This window comes from Belonocnema kinseyi, chromosome 6 (genome assembly GCF_010883055.1).
Source record: "Belonocnema kinseyi isolate 2016_QV_RU_SX_M_011 chromosome 6, B_treatae_v1, whole genome shotgun sequence".
NCBI lineage: Eukaryota > Metazoa > Arthropoda > Insecta > Hymenoptera > Cynipidae > Belonocnema > Belonocnema kinseyi.
The window spans coordinates 125,900,290-125,919,916 of record NC_046662.1 but is presented as its reverse complement, the minus strand read 5'-3'; the positions used below and the strand labels follow the sequence as shown (position 1 = coordinate 125,919,916).

The 19,627-nt window shown below is 32.6% G+C and overlaps 1 protein-coding gene and 1 further gene across 1 annotated transcript in view; one reads left to right on the top strand and one right to left on the bottom strand.

The window, feature by feature from the left end:
* Nucleotides 1-19,627, top strand: part of LOC117174188 — a 1,286,801-nt gene that overhangs the window by 904,053 nt on the left and 363,121 nt on the right. The window contains exons 11-12 of the mRNA XM_033363042.1: nucleotides 8,557-8,663; nucleotides 8,815-9,160. Of these exons, the coding sequence (XP_033218933.1) occupies nucleotides 8,557-8,663; nucleotides 8,815-9,160 (453 nt within the window). The remainder of the gene's footprint in view (nucleotides 1-8,556; nucleotides 8,664-8,814; nucleotides 9,161-19,627) is intronic.
* LOC117175750 lies at nucleotides 2,459-2,624 on the bottom strand.

The following is a 19,627-nucleotide window of genomic DNA, read 5'->3' as shown; positions in this document are numbered from 1 at the left end:
ATAATAGTCTTATTTAAATCTTGATCCGCATTTGAAAGAAATTAAAGAAATTGGTGATTTTCGAATTCATCTCGTTTGGATAAAAACTCAATTATTTGATTGGAAAATTAATTATTTTGTTGAAAATGTAACTATTTTGTAAAAAAAGTCCTCTTTTCTATCAAAAGTTCATCTACTTTGTTAAAATTTTTATTTCTTTTATTTGAAGGTTCATCTCTTTCGTTGAAAATACATTTTTGAAACTCACAATTTATCTATACCATTTTTGGTTAAAAAATCATGTATTTTGTTAACAATTCGTCTTTCTTTGTAGAAATTAAATTGCTTTATGGAAAATTTATACTTTTTTATTAAAAATTACATTTTTCGGTTGAATTATCAACTATTAATATTTTTTAGCTGCAAAGTCGTTTTGTTGTGAATGCAACTATGTTGTTAAAAATTAAAATCATAATTTTTGGGTGCAAAATTCGATTATTCACTTAAAGTTGAACTACTTAGTAAAAAAATTAATATTTTCTTATTAAGGATTCATAATTATAGTTAAGAATTATCATTAAATCTTTTTGGTTGAAAATATATCATTTTTGGTCAAAAATGATATTGTTTGGTTAAAATATGAACTGTCCATCTTTATGGTTTTAAAAGTCGATTATTTCACTAAGAGTTGAACTACTTTATAAAAAAATACGTTTTTTTAACAAGGTTTTATAATTATAGTTGAAAATTTAACTATTTGTTTGAAAGTTTAACTATTTGATTAAAAACTCATATTTTTCGCTTAAGAAATTCACCTTTTTGTAGATAATTCGTCTTTTTGACTATAAAATTAAATAATTTCGTTGAAAATTCATGTATTTTGTTTAAAACTTGTCCTTTTTTGTAGATCATTAATTGACTTGGTCGAAAATTCATCTGATTGGTTGACAATTCAACAACTTTGTTGAAAATAAATTTTTTCCGTTAAAAATTATTTATCTTTATCTGAAAATGTAAATATTATAGGACTGATTAAAAATTAATCGTACATATTGGATAAGTTTGAAAATACTTTATTTTTATAGAACATTAATCTTCTTGGTCAAAAATTCACCTTTTCCCTTGAAAATTTAACAATTTTGTTGAAAATTCGTTTTTTTTCCTTGTTCAATTCAATTTTTTATCACAGCTTTTATCTGGAAATTGAACTATTCCATTTTTGGTTAAACTTTATCCTGTAAATTCTATTATTTAAAACACCAATTATTTGTTATAAAATTAATTTATTTGTTTTCGATTATGACTTTAAAGATTATTTCAGTCTAAAAAAATTGTATTTTTAACCCAGTCAATTTGAAATTTTTTATTTAAAAAAAGAAAATTTTATTAATTCTCAGCAATATTTGACCGTTCATTTAAAATATTCCATTACAAACAACTGTTAAAAACTATACAAATTTGAACAGAATGGTTCGAAATAGAAAGCCTTGAATTGTTAAATTTGTAATGAGCTAAATTTTAAGTTTAAACGTTACAATTTTAATTAAAAAAAGATTCAGAATTAATTTAAAACTTGAAATTATTTCAAATAATTTGAAACACGATTTAGACTTTTGCAGATTTAAAAGAAAAAAGCTTTTAGAGAATTGTACAGAATTTAAAAAGAATAACAAAAATGGTTGTGATTGCTAAGAACATTGAAAATGATTGTTTATTTTGACAAATAAATTTTAAGTGAGTATTTGAAAACATTTTAAAAATTAGAAAAAAAAGAATCCGGACGAAATTAAGAAAAATTTTTATTTTGCAGTTTTTTTAATTTTAGGAAAAAAATCTAATTAACAAAATATATCAATTTCCAACCCAAAAGTTTACTTTTTAAAAAATGAAATTAATTTTTTATCAAATAATTGGTGTTTTAACTAATACAATGTACAGGATAAAGTTTCAGCCAAAAATTGAATAGTTCAATTTCCAGATAAAAACGATTAATTTTTGATCAATCCTAGAATAGTTACAAAATACACGCATTAAAGAGGCGCGGGAAGTATTCAAATCATGAGAATCGCCAGCCCAGCATCGAAATCTGAAAATATTAAAATCCCAATCTCTTCATTTTATTTCAAAGCAGATAGAGATATAAATAGAACCGCCGAAGTGTTCCGACCGGCAATCGTGCACCTTCAAGTTTTCAAATTCAGAAGAGGAGAAATATGTTGCACGCGCAACCCAGGCATTTATATAGTCTCCTACCATATTCACACGGGCATAGACGTGTCATAGTATTGGACCACGTCTCGTTTCAGATCTGGGATCATTGGTGTATTTAATATGGAACATTTTTACGTACCTCTCACAGCAATAGAAAATCCCGGGGCATTCGATTTAACCCCATTTATGTCCCGGGTTATTCCAGGGAATACCCGTCGGAATATCCTGTGAGGCGAAAGTTTTGATATCCCCATAGATATATTTTGATCTGAGACACCGCGCGTATGCAGTCTCGGCAAACAAGAATTATACGCCCGAGATATCCACATTAAGGATATTCGAAAGGTTCACCTCTCGACCATAGTGCAATGGAAGAGCCTCGCCGTGGAGGAACCGCCTTGTTAATCATGGTAGCCTCCACGTCAGATAAGTATGATTCTCGTCGCCTCGGCTCCTCTCTTAAACACTCGACCCTTCATTTCCATTGCAAGAAAGGCAAATCGCTGCGCTCCCTGGCGTACCACGGCCGAACCACGGCTCAAGACGGCAATATTCAAATCTTCAAATGATAAATTTAATCTTTTTGTTTAAAATCTTTTACCATGAATCATGATTCATCATTTCTACCATCATGCGTGTTAGACACATAAAAATACGAACTTATTTTTTGAAGCTAGCATAAAATAATTATTTGTTTAACATAATAAATAATAATAAATAATGTACGATATCAAAATTTGATTGAGTTTCCATAAAAGTTAGGATTAAGTCAGTTTCTTTCCTCAGAAATTGCTATTTTCAATTTTCTTAGATTATATTTTGAAGAAGATTCACAAGTTTTTCACAACTTTAGGTTATTATAACCATTTGCACCGGAAATAGTTATTTTTAATAATAAATCATTAGACTTCAAAGAAGATAAAAAATTGTTGTACAATTCGAGGTAAAAGTCACGGTTTTTACTGAAAATGTTGTTAAGGATTTCAAAAGACATTAAAATTCTTAGGATATTTTAAGGTTATTTTAACATAAATTGTCTTCATACTATTAGTTAATAAAATGGGGTTTTTAATTTTAATTTCTCTTTAATACTTTTTTCAGCGTAGACTTAAGCCAAATTATTTAAAATGTGTAGAAAGAATTTTAAAAAATCGAAAAATTCCTCATAATTTCGTTCGGATTGCTGTGGAAAACAAAACATTCTGTCCTTATAAGGATTAAAAAAGCTACATTATACGTTCAAAATATAACTTTGAGTATTGTGATTGCGAGATAACTTTTCGCACTTTATTTATACGTGCTTTTTTAAAAAGTTGACAGCTAATCAGTTGACAATGTTTAGATGATAATTGGACTAGATAGATCTAGAAAGCCAGGAATCTAAACGAAATTAAGGGTATTTTTCGATATTTTACAAATATTTTTTAACCTCGAATACTTTGGGTTTAAACTTACCCAAGAGTGGCAAATTATAGAAAAATATTGGAGGAAAAATGTCAGAATTGTGTTTCGTCAAAACTCCATTATTTCTTGGTACTTACGTTTTTTTCAAAAATTTTCTTTTTCTTTTTTACTTCTTTCAAGGTAGTTTTAGCCAAATTATTATGAAAGTGTAGAAATAAATTTAAAATATCAAATAATGCCCCAAAATGTCTTTTGGATACGTGAAATTATAAATTTCAATGTTTTTATAGAACTTCCTACGAGGCAAAACATTGAATATCTCTAACACATTTTAATGAGAGAGAGATAATAGTTAGTTACTTAGAACTCAGTGCACGTGCTCTTAATGTGTTTCAATATATTATTCTATGAGTTTCGATGAAAAAAATATTTTTTTGTTTATATCAATACAATTTTGTTATTAAAAAACGTATGAATACTTTCATAAATGTTTCCCTGTGTTTTGATAATGAATATTAATATTCTTCAATTATAATTACAAAACTGCGTTGCTTCTTTTTAAATAAATTGTATTTAGAAAAGACTACACGGTAGTACAATTCTTTCTTCTCGTTATTATTTATGAAACTAGCTATTTTATTATTTTATTTAAGGAATTTAATCCTTAAAGGTCTCCTTACTTTGATATAACGCTGAGGTCCTCATGGGGTCGTTGAAGACCACAGTCGTAATTTTTTATTGCGTATAATCTTTTTATTATTTTGAAGTGAAATTTTGTTGGACATTCCCTTAAGTATCTTGTTATAAAATAATGTTACTTTTTAAATAATTTATTTTTTATTTTAAGATATTGAAAAAAAATTAAAAACTGAAGAACGAACTTCGTAAATTTCAATATAAAGTGTCAGGGCGCTAACGACTCCATAGGAATCTTTAAGAGTTGATGTAATAGTTTTTCAATGAACGTACAAGTCACATTTGGACGGCACGATAAAGATAATACAGTTTATAATAGTAATAATATACACAATAAGAAAGATCGTCTGTGATTCATTATTAGTGCTAGAATATGAACGCTAGAATTTCAGTGCTAGAACTGTTAAGTAACAGATCTCAAATTTGTTCTTGATTTATTCTAAAACACATTTGTAAAAGGATTCCAGAACTTTGATATACACTATTAAGGCACAGTTATAGAACAAGTTTGGATCAAATGTTACAGAACGTCTGTGATTGGTCAGTTCTAAAACAATTACAGTACAAGTCCGATAACTTTCCAACTTTGGGGCTGTAGGGGCGCAAAATTCCAGGAATTGCGAACTTATCGGATGCCCCTTCTAGTAGCACGATATTAGGTGCGCTCATGCGTGAATCATGGGCGCAAATCATTAGCAAAATAGCACAAGTAGTGGAAAAATCACAATTAGTGTGCGTGCCGTACGTGTGATGACGTTTTAAGCGGAGTATACACTTATCGGACGGCAAGTTTTCGGACTTCTACTGTACGTAACAACTGTTCTGGAACAGTTATAAATCTTTGTCCCTAAACTATTCTAGAACACACTTGTAACATGGTTCTAGAACTTTGATATAATACTATTACGTCACAGTTCTAGAACAAACTTGGAGCAAATGTTACAGAACGTCTGTGATTGGTCAGTTCGAGAACAATTACGTAACAAACGTTCTAGAGCAGTTATTAATATTTGTTCCTAATTCGTTTTAGAACACACTTGTAACAGGGATCTTGAACTTCTATATAAGACTATTACGGCACAGTTCCAGAACAAACTTAAAACAAATGTTGTAGAACGTCTGTGATCAATTTGTTCTAGAAAAATTCCATAGCAACTGTTACAGAACAATGCTGTCACATAGTTCGAGAACAGTTCTGTCACAATTTTAACACAGTGTTCTAGAGCACTGTTACCTTTTTGTTTTAGAACAGTTCTGTCACCATATTGTAACAACTGTTATAGAACACAGTTTCTTTTTTGATCTGGAACAAATAGAAAACGTGTTTCCTGGGATATCTGCCCAAACCATAGCAGTTCAAAGAATTTTGGTGAGAACTCTAAGAAGATCGTCATTCACTGAATAAAGAGTCAAAAAAATAAATAGCTGCAGCGAGCTTTGCAATGCCCTCATAAAACCTGAGAAATAATGGCTACCCTATTCCGCTCTGGGACTAGATGGTATCAAGACTTTCTGGTGGAAGAAGTTTTCTTTAATCCACCAGCGTCTAGTCCACATTTTAACCTCATACCTAAAGTTGGAAGAGCCTAGTCTGAATTATTTGGTGGAAGCGCACACAGTAGTCCTGTCAAAGATGAGCAATTTAGATGACCTGAAGGATTTCAGGTCAATCACTTGTCTCAACACACTGTATAAGATCTTTACAGCTATCCTGAATAACAAGATTATGCGGACTATCGCACCTTTGTGGCAAAAAGTGTACAAACAACTCGGCTAAAAGAAAGGCGTAGCAGGATGTTGGGAGAACCTGCTCATCGATAGATATATGCAAAAACGCAACATTCTATTAGCGCGGCCAATCCATCGGCTGGGTTGATTGCCATTAAGCTTTAGATTCGACCTTCCATAGACTTATCATCCTTCTTTTGGTAGGCTTAAAGGTTCATCCACACATCGTGAATTGCATAGAGGGGTTGAGGCCGCTTTGGAAACCCAGATTTAATATCTTATCTTATAAAACATCGTGTGACAACTGAGTGCGTCGCCTTGCAGAAAGGCCTTTTTCACGGCGACATCATGAGTCCACTTTCCTTTTTTCTCACATTATTGCCAATATATCTTGCACTTCGCCATTTCATATAATATTACATCATATCACCCTAAATGAGAAATTATTAATTTAACAAAAATTTAATTTAATTTGTATTCAGGATTTAACGCAAAGTGCGACAAAACAAACAATTTTGCAATTTTGTGTGCTTTAATTTTTAGAAGTAAATGCCAGATATCACAAAACGTGTTGAATGAATGCAGGGGTTCACACAGCACTTTTTGTTATCTAATTAAACTCCATGGTCATGTCAATCGACATAGCAGATAATTTAAGCAAAAAATGTTTAAACAATTAGTTAGAATTTGAGTTACGGAGAAACTATTTGCGCTATTCGATTCTAAGGGTCAAAATGACATCATATCCAAATATTGGACGATCTTTTTGCACAGCTAACTTTTCATGTAGTACGTAAATGAATGCTGGAGCACGTTTTGTACTATTCAATTGTTCATTTTTCCTGCATAATAAATAGCGTAAAGCTAAAAATGATTCATCACATGAACTTTTTAAAACTTTTTCCGCAAGATTGAATGACGCAATTAGTTTTTCTGTAACTTGCAATTTTTTAAAAATGGTTCAAGCCATTTTTGTGTAATAAGGTAAATGTCTCAGTAATCGTAAAACTTGATTATAATTTAGATATGTCGTTCAAAAAATGTTAAAAGTAACTTTTAATGATAAGATCCACTTATTTTAATATAGCACTGTATAATAGCAAATGGAAATTATAATCATGCAAATGAAATAAAAAGCAAGAAAATTGGCATTACAATTATTGGAACTAAAGTCACGATTACAACATTGACCAGCCCTCCCTCCCTCTCATGACAGATAATGAAGGTGTTAAGGTCTCTCTGAAGGGACATGTAACACTTTCAATAAGCTCCCCCTCCTAACCACTAACGCACTAACCACGGAAATATCTATTAAATTTAAGAGTGGCCTCTTGGTAACTCCGAATTTCAAGGATACTCTTTTTTTCTTTTTACTTCAGTTGGCTAACGAATATTCTTTAAGAAATAACACGTTTTCTCTTTTTAAGAAATTACAATTTTTCGTAGTCAAAAATAGTACAGAAAACGCCTTAATTAAGAAAGAATGAACTTCTATTTTACTAACCACGGGGCACCGATGATCAATTACACTGTAAAGCCAGTGACGAAGACAAAAGCGAAAATTATCGAATCAAACAACTAGTTTAATTATAACCTATCCAAATATCAGAACACTATCAACCGTAGGGGAAACAAGAGTAAACGAGCACTATGCGAAACGTGAGTCTATACAAAAAGAAATCAAAATTCTAATATGAGAAGGAGGCGAGGCCAGGTTAAAGTTTTACCATGAGTTCGGAGAAAAATGCTAGGTGCGCTCGAAACCCGCGACCAATCACATAACGCCCACTGGGCTGCGCCATTTATACCGTGAACCAATAGGAAGCATGAGAAACTTTAAAATTATTATGGAATAACACATTAATATTAATTAGCTGAATCTGTCACGGTTAGTGGCCATAAAACTTTAAAAGGCAAAGTAATTTGGTTTAATTTGGTGCCATAAAATCTCGCGTCAATTTGCACGTGCTTAGGTAGTGTTTGTTTACAAACACTCTAGCTGATCGTGAAGTGGAAATCTCCACATGAGACTCATTAATTGGCGTGGCTGGTGAAATTAAATGTTACTGGGCCAATCAGCGTTTCGACCCAGTGTTCCGTCAAAGGTTCTTTTGATCTCTGTCGTGCTTGTAGCAAATCAAAAGAAACAGAAACAGATGCGTATAAGAAAAAAAGGTTATTAGATGTCGCAAGTGCTCTGAAAACGAGTAGTGCGGCTCCCCTTCTGTCACGTGACGGCGTTTAGAAAAACCGTCCCCTCTAATGCGAGGTAAGTTGTGACAGTCTATTAACCGCCCTCTCACCCTTTGAGCATCAGGAGATTCATGGATGGCCCCTGAAATGAATAAGTTTTCGATTCTTCAAAACAACTTTTCTTTAATTGCCCTATATTACTTTTAAATTCTTCCCGCAGAATTCCGGCAATCACATCAAACATGACCCGTATCTTATATTTAGATTGTTTCCCTCATACACATATTATGACATATGTTTTTATATGATTAATGAAAGTAAGACATGCTATATATGAATTTTCAGCTGCAACAGTTCTCACTTTGAGAGGTTCATCATATGTGTCGTTTCGTGTCTACGACTGGAAGGACCGTGTTCATTCTTCAATGAACAGAATTAGCCTCGCATTCAAAGTATGTTTCCATTATAAACCAAAGATTAAATAAAAAAAAAAAATATATATATATATATACTGAATAACATAATAAATAGTATTTCAAATCTATAATAAAATTTAATATAAGATAAGAAATTTTCCAATACAAAACTAATATTTTTGCACAGACGAACTGGGATGATTCTGCCCTTTTTTACGCATCTGGAGAAATTGATAACACTGCCCATTACGTCGCAGCTTCTTTAATGAATTCATCTGTCCACGTTGAACTGGATTTTGGTCATGATTCGAAAATCAGTACGGTGCTTGGCGAACGTGTAACAATGAATTATTGGAACAATTTGACAATTTTCCACAATATTTCTTTAGTATACATCAGTCTCAATGATGAGGTCAAAGTTTTTGAAGTCCCAGGCGAAAATTTTAACGTAATCATTGATCCAGAAATATACATAGGCGGAGGTCCTGAATTACAGAAGAAGAAAGGGCTACTTTCTCATAACAATTTTGCAGGTAATTGAAACCATACAAGCTTCAAACTGAAGATGGCCATGGCGAAAGTTTCTGATATAATTTTATTTATTCCAAACTATTGCTCATTATTGAGAATAATTCCGAGGCTTGTCCAAACAGACTTTCCAATCCTTCTCAATCTGCGCATTAACAGCAATTTCAATCAGGACCAATTGAAAACCAATTTACCAATATGAATTTAACTAATAAGAATCAAGAAATTAATACGAATTCAAATTTCATTCAGGAGGTAGTACGGGAACTTTTTTTCAATAAATCGTTTTTTCAAAAATGACGAATTCTTGTATTAAATATATGTTGAAATGCTGTGAAAGTAGTTGTTTTGGTCGGAAGATTCAGGAACAAGTTAAAAAATTCAAGTGTCTCGAGCACGCCGAACGAGCATTTTCAGAAATGCAAAAACTTTAACGCGTTTTTCCCGAAACAACGTTTCTTGAACTGGTTGCCATGATTAAAAAAAACTACTGGACCGATCGAGCTGAAATGTTTACAGCTTTTTCTGCATATGTCTGCTTAACATCCGAACCTCCAAAATTATTATTTCATAATATTGAACCCTTTTTAAAACCATTTATGATAAGAAAAATAGTCGCAATATTTTCAAATCCGCCATTTTATATTATTTTCTGATTTTAATTTCTGCGCTCCCGACCATAACTACAACTAAACTCTTCAATAATATTGCGAAGTTTTTTTCCGATGCTTAGAAATAGTGATATCATGTCAGCCAGATTTTAACAGGGCTAACTTGAGGCAATCGTACCAGCCATATTTACCATTGAATTTAAATAAAACAAATTTTTTCTAATAGTCCTTGATGTTAATATTTATGTGTAAAAAGTTTGAAGCTTAGTATTTTTCTTAAATGTACCCTTCAGCCCATACCTGCCCCGCTGCCCACAACTCGGCAGCACTCTCTCCCCCGCTGTCATCAGATGGCGACTTTCGTCTACGTGCTGTGATGACCCTCCCATTAATATGAAATTAAGGCCTATTAGAATAACAAAATTATAAAAAAATGGTCCAATTAAATTTTAATGAGCCGTATCAATTTTCTAAATCAATTTTAAAAAATGGAAAAAATGTTTATAAAAATCGGTTAATATTTCCAGTAATGAAGAGAATCTTTAGGTGCATTCAGAATTACAAGAATTATAAACTGTAATTGAAGATATTAACCAATTTTCATAAACTTTTTTTCATTTTCTTACAATTAACCCAGGAAATTGATTTAGCATGGCCGGAGTTCAAGTGTCCTCCTTGAGTTCCAGTATTGTGAAAAAATTGTCGGGTGGCGGCTTAGCCCCTCCCTGAAAAGTGCTTAAAATCTTTGGGAAACTTTGCTGTAATCTTACTTTGGTATCTATTTTCACGAGGAATTACATTTTGATAGTAAACAAATTCTTTAGATTGACTCAAAAGTCTTTTCACACATACAGTTATAAAAACGCTATAAATCTACTGCGTTAATCGTTGATAATCTATTGTCGCTAAAAATCAATACTAATGATATTAATAATTGCAACATAATATTTTTGAAAATTTTACGGATAATAGAGAAAAGTACCTTAATATGAGATGTTCTCATCATATGAGATAGCGGGGTAACAGCTAGGGTTCACAAACAAAATTCCAAAGTAAAATATCCCGCTCTTTCAGAATTCGTAGTCAGAAACGCGTTTCTATTCAATAAACAAAAGTCGATAGATGGGTATAGTTTTCTAGTCTGATGCACAAAAAACTTTTTTGTGGGGCTGGTTAATGCTAGTTAATTATTTAGGTAGTGTACCAGGTAAGGTGTAAACGAGGCTACGAATCGTATACGGAAGGCGAACCATTGCGAGCATAAGTATTTAAATAACAACGCGAACTTCAAACGGTATAAGCCTCCATACTGTAAGTAGTGTAAAGTTCGATCTGCCAATTCAAATATTTTTGTTTGCAGTAATAAAGCACAATTTGTACAAGTCCAATGCATCTCCCCTACTTTTTTGTTCTCTTACGATCCGGAGGAGAAACGATGGTGAAATTAATCGAACAGGCGGCTCTATGATTAGGTGGTCTCATTTTTGTATCGACAACCAATACAGAGATTCGGAAAATTATGAAAAAAATTATTAGTTTGCGCAACATTTACAAAAAGTATATTAAAAAATGTGTAGCCTGGTGAATCTTTTGGTTTTTGTAAAAGATATTTTTTGTTAAAGAGTGCGGATTGCATGGGTCGTAAATGTGTATCTCCTGGTTTCAAAAGTCAGGTTATGACAAGAACGCAGAAAAATGTAATGTGTTCCTCGTATTTCCTGAAAAGCTTGTAATTGTTTGTGGTTTAAAAGCCTAAATATTTCCATCTACAAATTCCTGTACAGGAACCGCAGAGGATTCTGCACATGTTCCTGTACACGATACTGCACACGAACGTGTGCACCATCCTGCGTATGAATGAATCCGCGAGGGTTCGCTAATGCCCTGGCTCTCTCGATGGTGCGTTGAATCTTCAAGGTTCCTTTGTCGGTGCAGATTCCTATCCAAGATTGTGTACAGTTTCCTTCGCCAAATTCGTGCACAGGTTCCGTCAAGATTACCTGTGCAGGTTCGTGTGCAGGTTCGTGTACAGGATCATGTGTAGGATTTTCTGAGGTTCCTATACAGGAATTTTCAGCTGTGTTCTTTACTATTCCACTTAAACTTTATTTTTATATTTTTCATTATTATTATATTCGTATTGAACATAAGATATATATTTTTTATTAATTCTGTTGGTTTTTTGATTATTTAATTTTAACAATAAACTATTTGTTAAACTTTCACACATAATAAAATATATAATATTAGCAAAATAAATAATATAGATATAAAATTCGAACTATTCCTTTCAAGGTACATCTCAAAATTAAATTTTATTCATATTAAACTACATATTTTTATGAATTTTTTTCTTAGAATTGTTTGTCACATTTACTCTTCTATTTTCGATATTTTGTTCTCTTTATTTTATTTGTAAACAGCATTACGTTTTTTAATTATTGTTGCTTTTTCTTAATGCAATTCAATGCAAAACCCAGACCACCTGTTCGGCTTGCCACCTGTTTGATTATTTTCATAGAAATTTCCCTTCCAGATCATAAGACAACTACTACTACTACATACACATACACTGCCGATATAGAGGACTGATTTGTAGTTTGCGCGCAGATAATACATTCCGTTATTAGTGTGAAGTTAGTTCGAAGTGATACTTTTGTTATTTCATAATTTTATTTTGAAATTGGGTTTATATCAGAAAATGTATTTTTAGAATTCACCTGTTCGTAATTTGTTTTGCAGATATCTTCATGAAGAACAAATGAAAAACAAGTGACTTCTGAGAATCTGTTTGCAACCAGCGGTTTGAATTAATAATAATGCTGAACTGGATCAAAGCTAATTTAGCAAATGTAGTTAGTATTGTAACTTTTGTAGTCAATCATCTCTGAACACTGAATCTGAAGTCATAATACTCATAAAGCTATGGAAAAAACATGATTAATTTACTTCCTCACTCTTTTGATGTCGGTAAAAATTTAAATATAATAAATATATTGTAAAAATGAAAATCTAAAATTTTTAAACAGTAATTATACAAACGTAGATAGTAGTTATACATTTTGACAGTACATTATTTCTTTAGATTGACTCACAAGCCATTTCACACACAAGATTTGAAAAGGTTCTAATTTAAATCCCCCCGTAATTTTTAGTCTCTAATAATTTTGATTTAATAATATGCTCACAGTTAAACTATTCAGAGTTGTGGGTATTTTTAAATGTTTCCAGGCTGTGAACACATTTTTATTTTTAATAAAAAGTGTGAATATATTAACAAAGTTAAAGAAAAACTGTTCCAAAATGAATAATTTCAAATATTTTAAAACATATAGTTTATTTCTTTGATAATTTTCTGATTCATACAAAAGAGTTACAGCTCTTTTCTAATTCGTTCAGAAATTTCCCCGGTTGGCCCTACAACAGCAATGTTTCTGGTCAGATGCCGGCGAGGCTATCCCTGGCTGGGTTTCACGTACAGGAATCGGTCGGGAGTCGGTCAGGCAACATTTTTATCGAATCACTTATTCCAAAGTTAGCCGGTTACTCGCCGGGCCAAGCCTAATTAGATCCCATGGTCAGGATAATTTTTTTGTAAAAATTATACATCTTTTAAAAGCCATTATATTATTAAAGACGTAATTATGGATGCTACATGAATTATTATTTAAGAAGTATAATTTAAAGATTTATTAGAGCAGTGAAACAGAAATGAGCTTTTTTAAATTCTTTATAAAAAGATATTACATTTTTTCTAATATTTTAACGTATTAAATAAAACTTTTATCGACTCTGCTATGTTCAACAGCAGAAATGTTATTTTGAATGAAACTATACTATTGTGTACATATTTTCTCCTTTTTTCCTTCTTAACCTAAAATTACCACGTAGTTTCCAAAATAAAACAATTGCTAGGAGATTGTATCATCAGCTATTGAAATTCTACTCCAATTTCCTCGCTAGAATTGTGTGACTTGATTTGACTATGAAAGTTCACCGTATTTTTTACGAAGAGCTTTAAAAGACGAAACAAGTTACAAATTTCTCGCCTGAAGCAACATTTTTTAACCGATTTGTAGCCGGATTACCCGACCGGATCACGGCCAGTATTGAAGCCGGGGTCCGACCAGTTTACCGTGACATTTTTAACCGGCGAAGGGCCGCATCTCTGATTGGATTCCTGCACGGGAATAATAACAATTATTCCTTATGAACTTAATTTACTGAAGAAAATACAAACTTATTTATAATATTAGTAACCATAATTTTCTCGACAGTGACATTGTATTATTATTTCAGAAATACTTTAAGTTCTTTTGAGCTCTCACAGCAATAGGATATACCGGGATACCCCATTTGATCCCATTTATTTCACAGGTTGTCTCAGGGATATTATAGGGATAACCCGTCGGATATTCCGGAAGGCGGAAACTGAGATGTCCCAGGGATATTTCTCGAATATCCCTGAGAAGTTTCCAGGATATTCAAATGTCCCAAGTAGGATACATAAAATCAATCTATATCCTACTGAGACATTGGAATACCCCAGACACGTCTCAGGAATATGCTAGTATATCCTATTGCTCTGAGGGAGGATTTTACTGAGGAAAACAAAAATTACATTTATATTATTTTTACAGAGATTATCTAATATATTAAGCCAGACATCTCCCAAATCACATACGTCAGAACTTGCGCTTATACATAAAAATATTTCACTACTAAATGATTGACAGGATACTAGAAGATAAAACACATACTCAGATTCAGAAATATCTTGCTGGCAGAAATTAAAATAGTCAGAAACATCTACTTTAAGATTCCTAGCCCTGCCTATCATTATAGGCTGAAATTTGTTAAATAAAAGAAGTTGTGATATTATTCTGATAAATTTAAGCGGAGTGCCAATCGAAACAAGATATTTCTGAGGCCCGTTCAGCAAAGTTAGGTAAGTGTAGAGTAGGAGTGCAGAGGACGAGCGTGCATTTTGCAAATCCTCAAAGTGAAGTTTATTATCATAAGCCCTTTTCCAAAATAATTTATGATTTTGTAAAGAGGCAAAAGAAAGAGACTTCCAATGGTTTCTACACCCAATCCTCTGAAAGGTACCTTTAACCTGATGAGCCCAACTGCATTTATTTCATTTTGATTCCCTACTTTCAAATCTATCTACTTTTCTAAGTCTTAAATAGCATATCTTAGGGTAGAGATCATCAGTCATCATTAAAATGTCTATTAATCCAGTTTAAAATTAGGCTACAAACTTTAACAGAGAGATGTAAGGCACCTATCTCAAGTCTAATTTCATAGCCTGCCTATTTTTAGGGCATAAAGGATGTTCTCGATAAAAAAAATTAACTCAAACTTTAGTAGAATTTATAGCAATGTTAGATTTAAAAACTGCAGCATCCTTTGCATTAACAAAAGTCACCGATTGAGGAAAGGTTGTTCCAAAGTAGGTATAACTTTTAACCATTTCTATGCTCAAATTACCATGCATGAAAGGTAATTATTTGTTGTTGTGCCCGTGATCTCCCTTTCTAAAAAGCACAATTTTTCTTTTTTCTATATTAACGAGTAAATAATTTATTTGACAGTGTTCATATGTCCCTTCGAGTATCTTTCGCATTTGAATCTGCAAGTCGGCAAGAATAGCCAAATAATCTGCATACGTTAAAATTATTATTTCAATCAGACATTTTATTGATACATCCCTTGATACCTTTAGCTTTCAAAAAATTCTTCTAGGTCAGCAATTAATAAAGTGAACATCTTCAGACCTAATATCTCTCCCTTCATGACTGCTTTCGTAATATCCACCGTTTCATATGAGCCCTTATTTCCTTTAACTGACAGATTATCTTTGGAATAAAAATCCATTAATATTTTAATAAACTTCGATCTACATTCCTTCACAAATGTTTTATTCCAGAAGATTTTGTGATTTGATGATGGAAAAGCTCCTTAAACATCGCAAAATAGTAAAAAAGGCTTGCCTCTGTTCACGCTTAGACGGTTTTGAATTATTGAGATAAGCATAAACACATGAATTATACAACCTGTCTCCTTCCTAAAACTTGCCTGCCACTCCAGTAAAAGATGCATTTCTGCAGCGAAACTGATTAGCCTCTTAGAGAGAATCTGCGTAAACACTTTAGTGATACAGTTGGTAAATGCAATGGCGCGGTAAATAGATGGATCAGTTTCTTGCACTTTTTAAAAAGATTAATTTAACAATACATTGGAATTATGATTCTTCAAATTTTTCTTTTTTAAGTATTTTGTCGAAAATCGAGTTTAGTTATAGGATACGATTTACAGGCAGATTTTTCAGGCATTCCTAGCTATTTCCATCCGGACCGGGAGGTTTACCACTTTTACACTTTTTTTTAAATTGTCAACGTTTCATCCAAAAAATATTTGAGCCAAGATATGGATTTGGTATATCATTAAATATTTACAAATAAGAGTGAGGATCCCGACATGATAAAGAGACCTGAAATACTTTCCCCAAGTGTCTAAGTCTATACAATCTGTGCTCGATTATTTTGATTCATAACTGTTGACTATTTTACAAAATTGTTTGGAGACTTTTGCCATTGCAAGAAAATTCAATAAGAATGTTCTGTAAGCCATCTTATTGTCTAGCATTAGAGTGCCATTCTTTAGAATTCTCGTAGATCAATAATATATCAGTTTCAAATTTTTTCTTTTTACATTGTTTAAGTATTTCTTTTAATTCTATCAAATTCTTTTCACATTCATCATCAAACCACTGTTTCGACGGTCTAAACTTATTTCTTGGTGTTGCAAACATATTTAAAGTATTTTCTGTCTCTTTAATAGATACAATCAAATTACTTGAAAGTTTGTCTATCGATAAGTTAGAAAAATTTAAATTCGAGTGTTCACAGATATTTTCATTGACTAGGCTATCCTTATGGGTTTTGAGCTGCTGAATCCGAATCTGGCCTCAGAATTCCTCGTACATATCAGCTTTCCCCTAAATGCGCAAAATAGGGAAAAATCTAAAAATGTTCTGGGTGTTATTTTGATAATTCCAGTACACGCGAAAATAGACACATGGAAGTTATATTCTTAAGTGTAGCGACTTGTAGAGTCTTAATTTGTATACCAACATTCTCCAGTGTGTCTTCTATTTCCCCTAGCTTGCGTAATTCTATCAAAAATAAAGGTATTTTGAAGATTATATAGATTTACATGGGAAAAAATAACAAAAATTTTATATACTTTGTATATCTGCTTGCTCAATCTAATGTTAAACACAAATTTTTCGAGCTTGTTCCATTTTTTCTCTAGAAGAAAAAAGTAGGAAAAAGCCTAGGGACTTTCTGGTTACACAGGCCCACAAAAAAAGTTGTCTGCACGAGAAAGGTGACTGATTTTGCATGCAAAACTGCAACGGATATGATATTTTTATTATTTTTCCCCGTATAAGTCTATATAATCTCAAAAAGACCTTTTATTTCTCTAGAATTATCCAAGCTAGGGGAAACAGAAGGCACACAAAAGAATTTCGGTGTACAAACCTGTAGAAGTTGAGTCTTCATATGTCGCCACACTTATAATATAAAATCCATATGTCTATCTTCACGTAAACTGGCATTATAAAAATAACGTCCAGAATATCCCCAGATTTCCCCCTATTTCTTGCATCTAGGAGAAAACTGAGACATGTACGAGAAATGTTCACGCCAGATTCGAATTAAGTTGCTCAAAATACATGAATATAGCCTACTAATTTATCTCATGCGGAAAGCTTTTTTTTGTGGGCCTATTTTTATTATTCTTATTTCATTTTACGCTCTACATTCATTTTCGAATAACTTTTCCATTACATAAATTTTTTGTTCTATAGCCTGAAATCTGCTTCCTGTTGTAGTTAAGTTTATTCCTATAATTAGTTTGCAATTTGTGTGATATAAGTAATCCTTATTAATCTGCCCCGTGTGAATGTTTCCAGAAATGTGTTTAAGGGCGTAGTTTGCTTGTGTTGTCGTTATCAGCATCTAAAGTGACAGAACCATCCTTTTTCTGTAACCTAAAATGTTATCACTTTATCGACATGAAGTTGAGAAGTTTTGCTTTCAAATTTTTGATATATTTTCATCTCAATTTTTCTAGCTTTTTTCTTGTCCAACGTACTTTTTTTATTTGGCTTTCATAATGATGTAATCGTGTTTAAGCTCGCATTTCTTTATTAAATCCGCATAAGTAAGAGTTGGTGATTTCGACATTGCAGATGGGATATTAGGATATCTTCCCTTCTATTTCTTTATGGGCTTGATATTTAACGCATCTCCAAATTCATGCATTAATCCCAATAAGAAGTTTGTTTCTTGATCGATAGGTATAGTTTCAGGTTCTCCAAAGGTCCGTATTCTTCTATTTTGTAGAATTTACAATTATTTTTATCAACATCATTGCCGTTCTTATAGGGGGACCCTTTTATGTTATACAGAATTATAAAGTTTGATGTTAGGGCGCGCCTTTAATACTTTTTAAAGTAAGGTGGACCATTTATTTCAGCTTTTGGCGAAGAAGAATCGTCATCTACCACATAAAACAGATGTTTCTAGCTTGCGTATAGTATATAAGTTGCTTCTGACGACTGGTTTTAAGTACTGCCCATTGTACATTTCTTAAGAATTTTTTTTTAATTTGTGAAGTAATTCGCTCTCCTTTATAATATTAATAGATTCTCCTGATTAAACTGGTAAATTGTATTCTTTGCCATTTCCTTTTCCTTCTCTAATGGATAATAATTGTTTACATATCGCTGAAACTCGGCTGAGTCCTCGTTCTCTATTTGTTCCACTCTTTTCTCTTCCATCATTACTTGATTCCTACGTAATTTTCCTCATCTTCCTGCTCTCTCGTTGTCCTGATTTTAGTTTGAGCTTGTCGTTTCAGGTTTTAAGTATTCTGAAAAATTGGGGGCTTAACGTAGCTTTGCGCTGCTAAATCCCCGAATTTTCCGCATTCATAGCACTTCATTAGTGGTCGATCGACCAGCGTTGACGGTAAATTTCTACGTTTTCAAATCTTGTCGCACATTTTCTGGTTTTGATCTGCATAATTCTACTAAATCGGTTACACTGAGATTTGCTTTCAAAGCTGCATATAAATCATCGTAATTGTTTATTTGCACTGTCTAACTGCTGCTTTTGCCTTGACCCGGTTTTGGTTTCCTTTCTCGGGCACCTGTACTGTGAGGTGGCCTAGTGGGTGGAACGGTTGAAGGTTTGAATGGCACTTATTTATTGATTCCGTGTGATGGTCTAGTGAGTGGTGCATGCACTGTGATTCGAGTCATTCCTTTCTTTTTGATTTCATCCTCAGTTTCGTCGTCTGTAAACTCATGATTACCCCTCGAATCATCTGTAACTATTTCTCCTTTATAATCCATCATTTTTCCTAACGTCATTATCTTAGTTATTCCTCTATCGTTAGCTTTAGTTAAAGCTAGCAGTACTGGAGAAGGAGGATTAGAAAACATTGCGTTCGGTATCGAAATAACTGTTGATTTTATTTACTATGCCTTTGAGTCCGACTCTGTATCACTAGTAAGGAATTTTATGTCCTTTAAATAATTAGTTCAGTTACGTCAGCCCCCCACACTCTTAATTTTCGGGTTTTATATAGTCCACGGAATTGCGCCCCAAAAACCCTCAAATGCGCAAACGATAAAAAATTTTGCGCGACAAAACTGTTGAAGATCTTCAAATGCGCTCATATGTGGCCCATATCAGCTCATTCAAAATTCCGTACGAAAAGCTCTTCATAAAATTGTATATTACAATTTAGGGTATTTGGAGATATCACGGGATAGTGGATTGG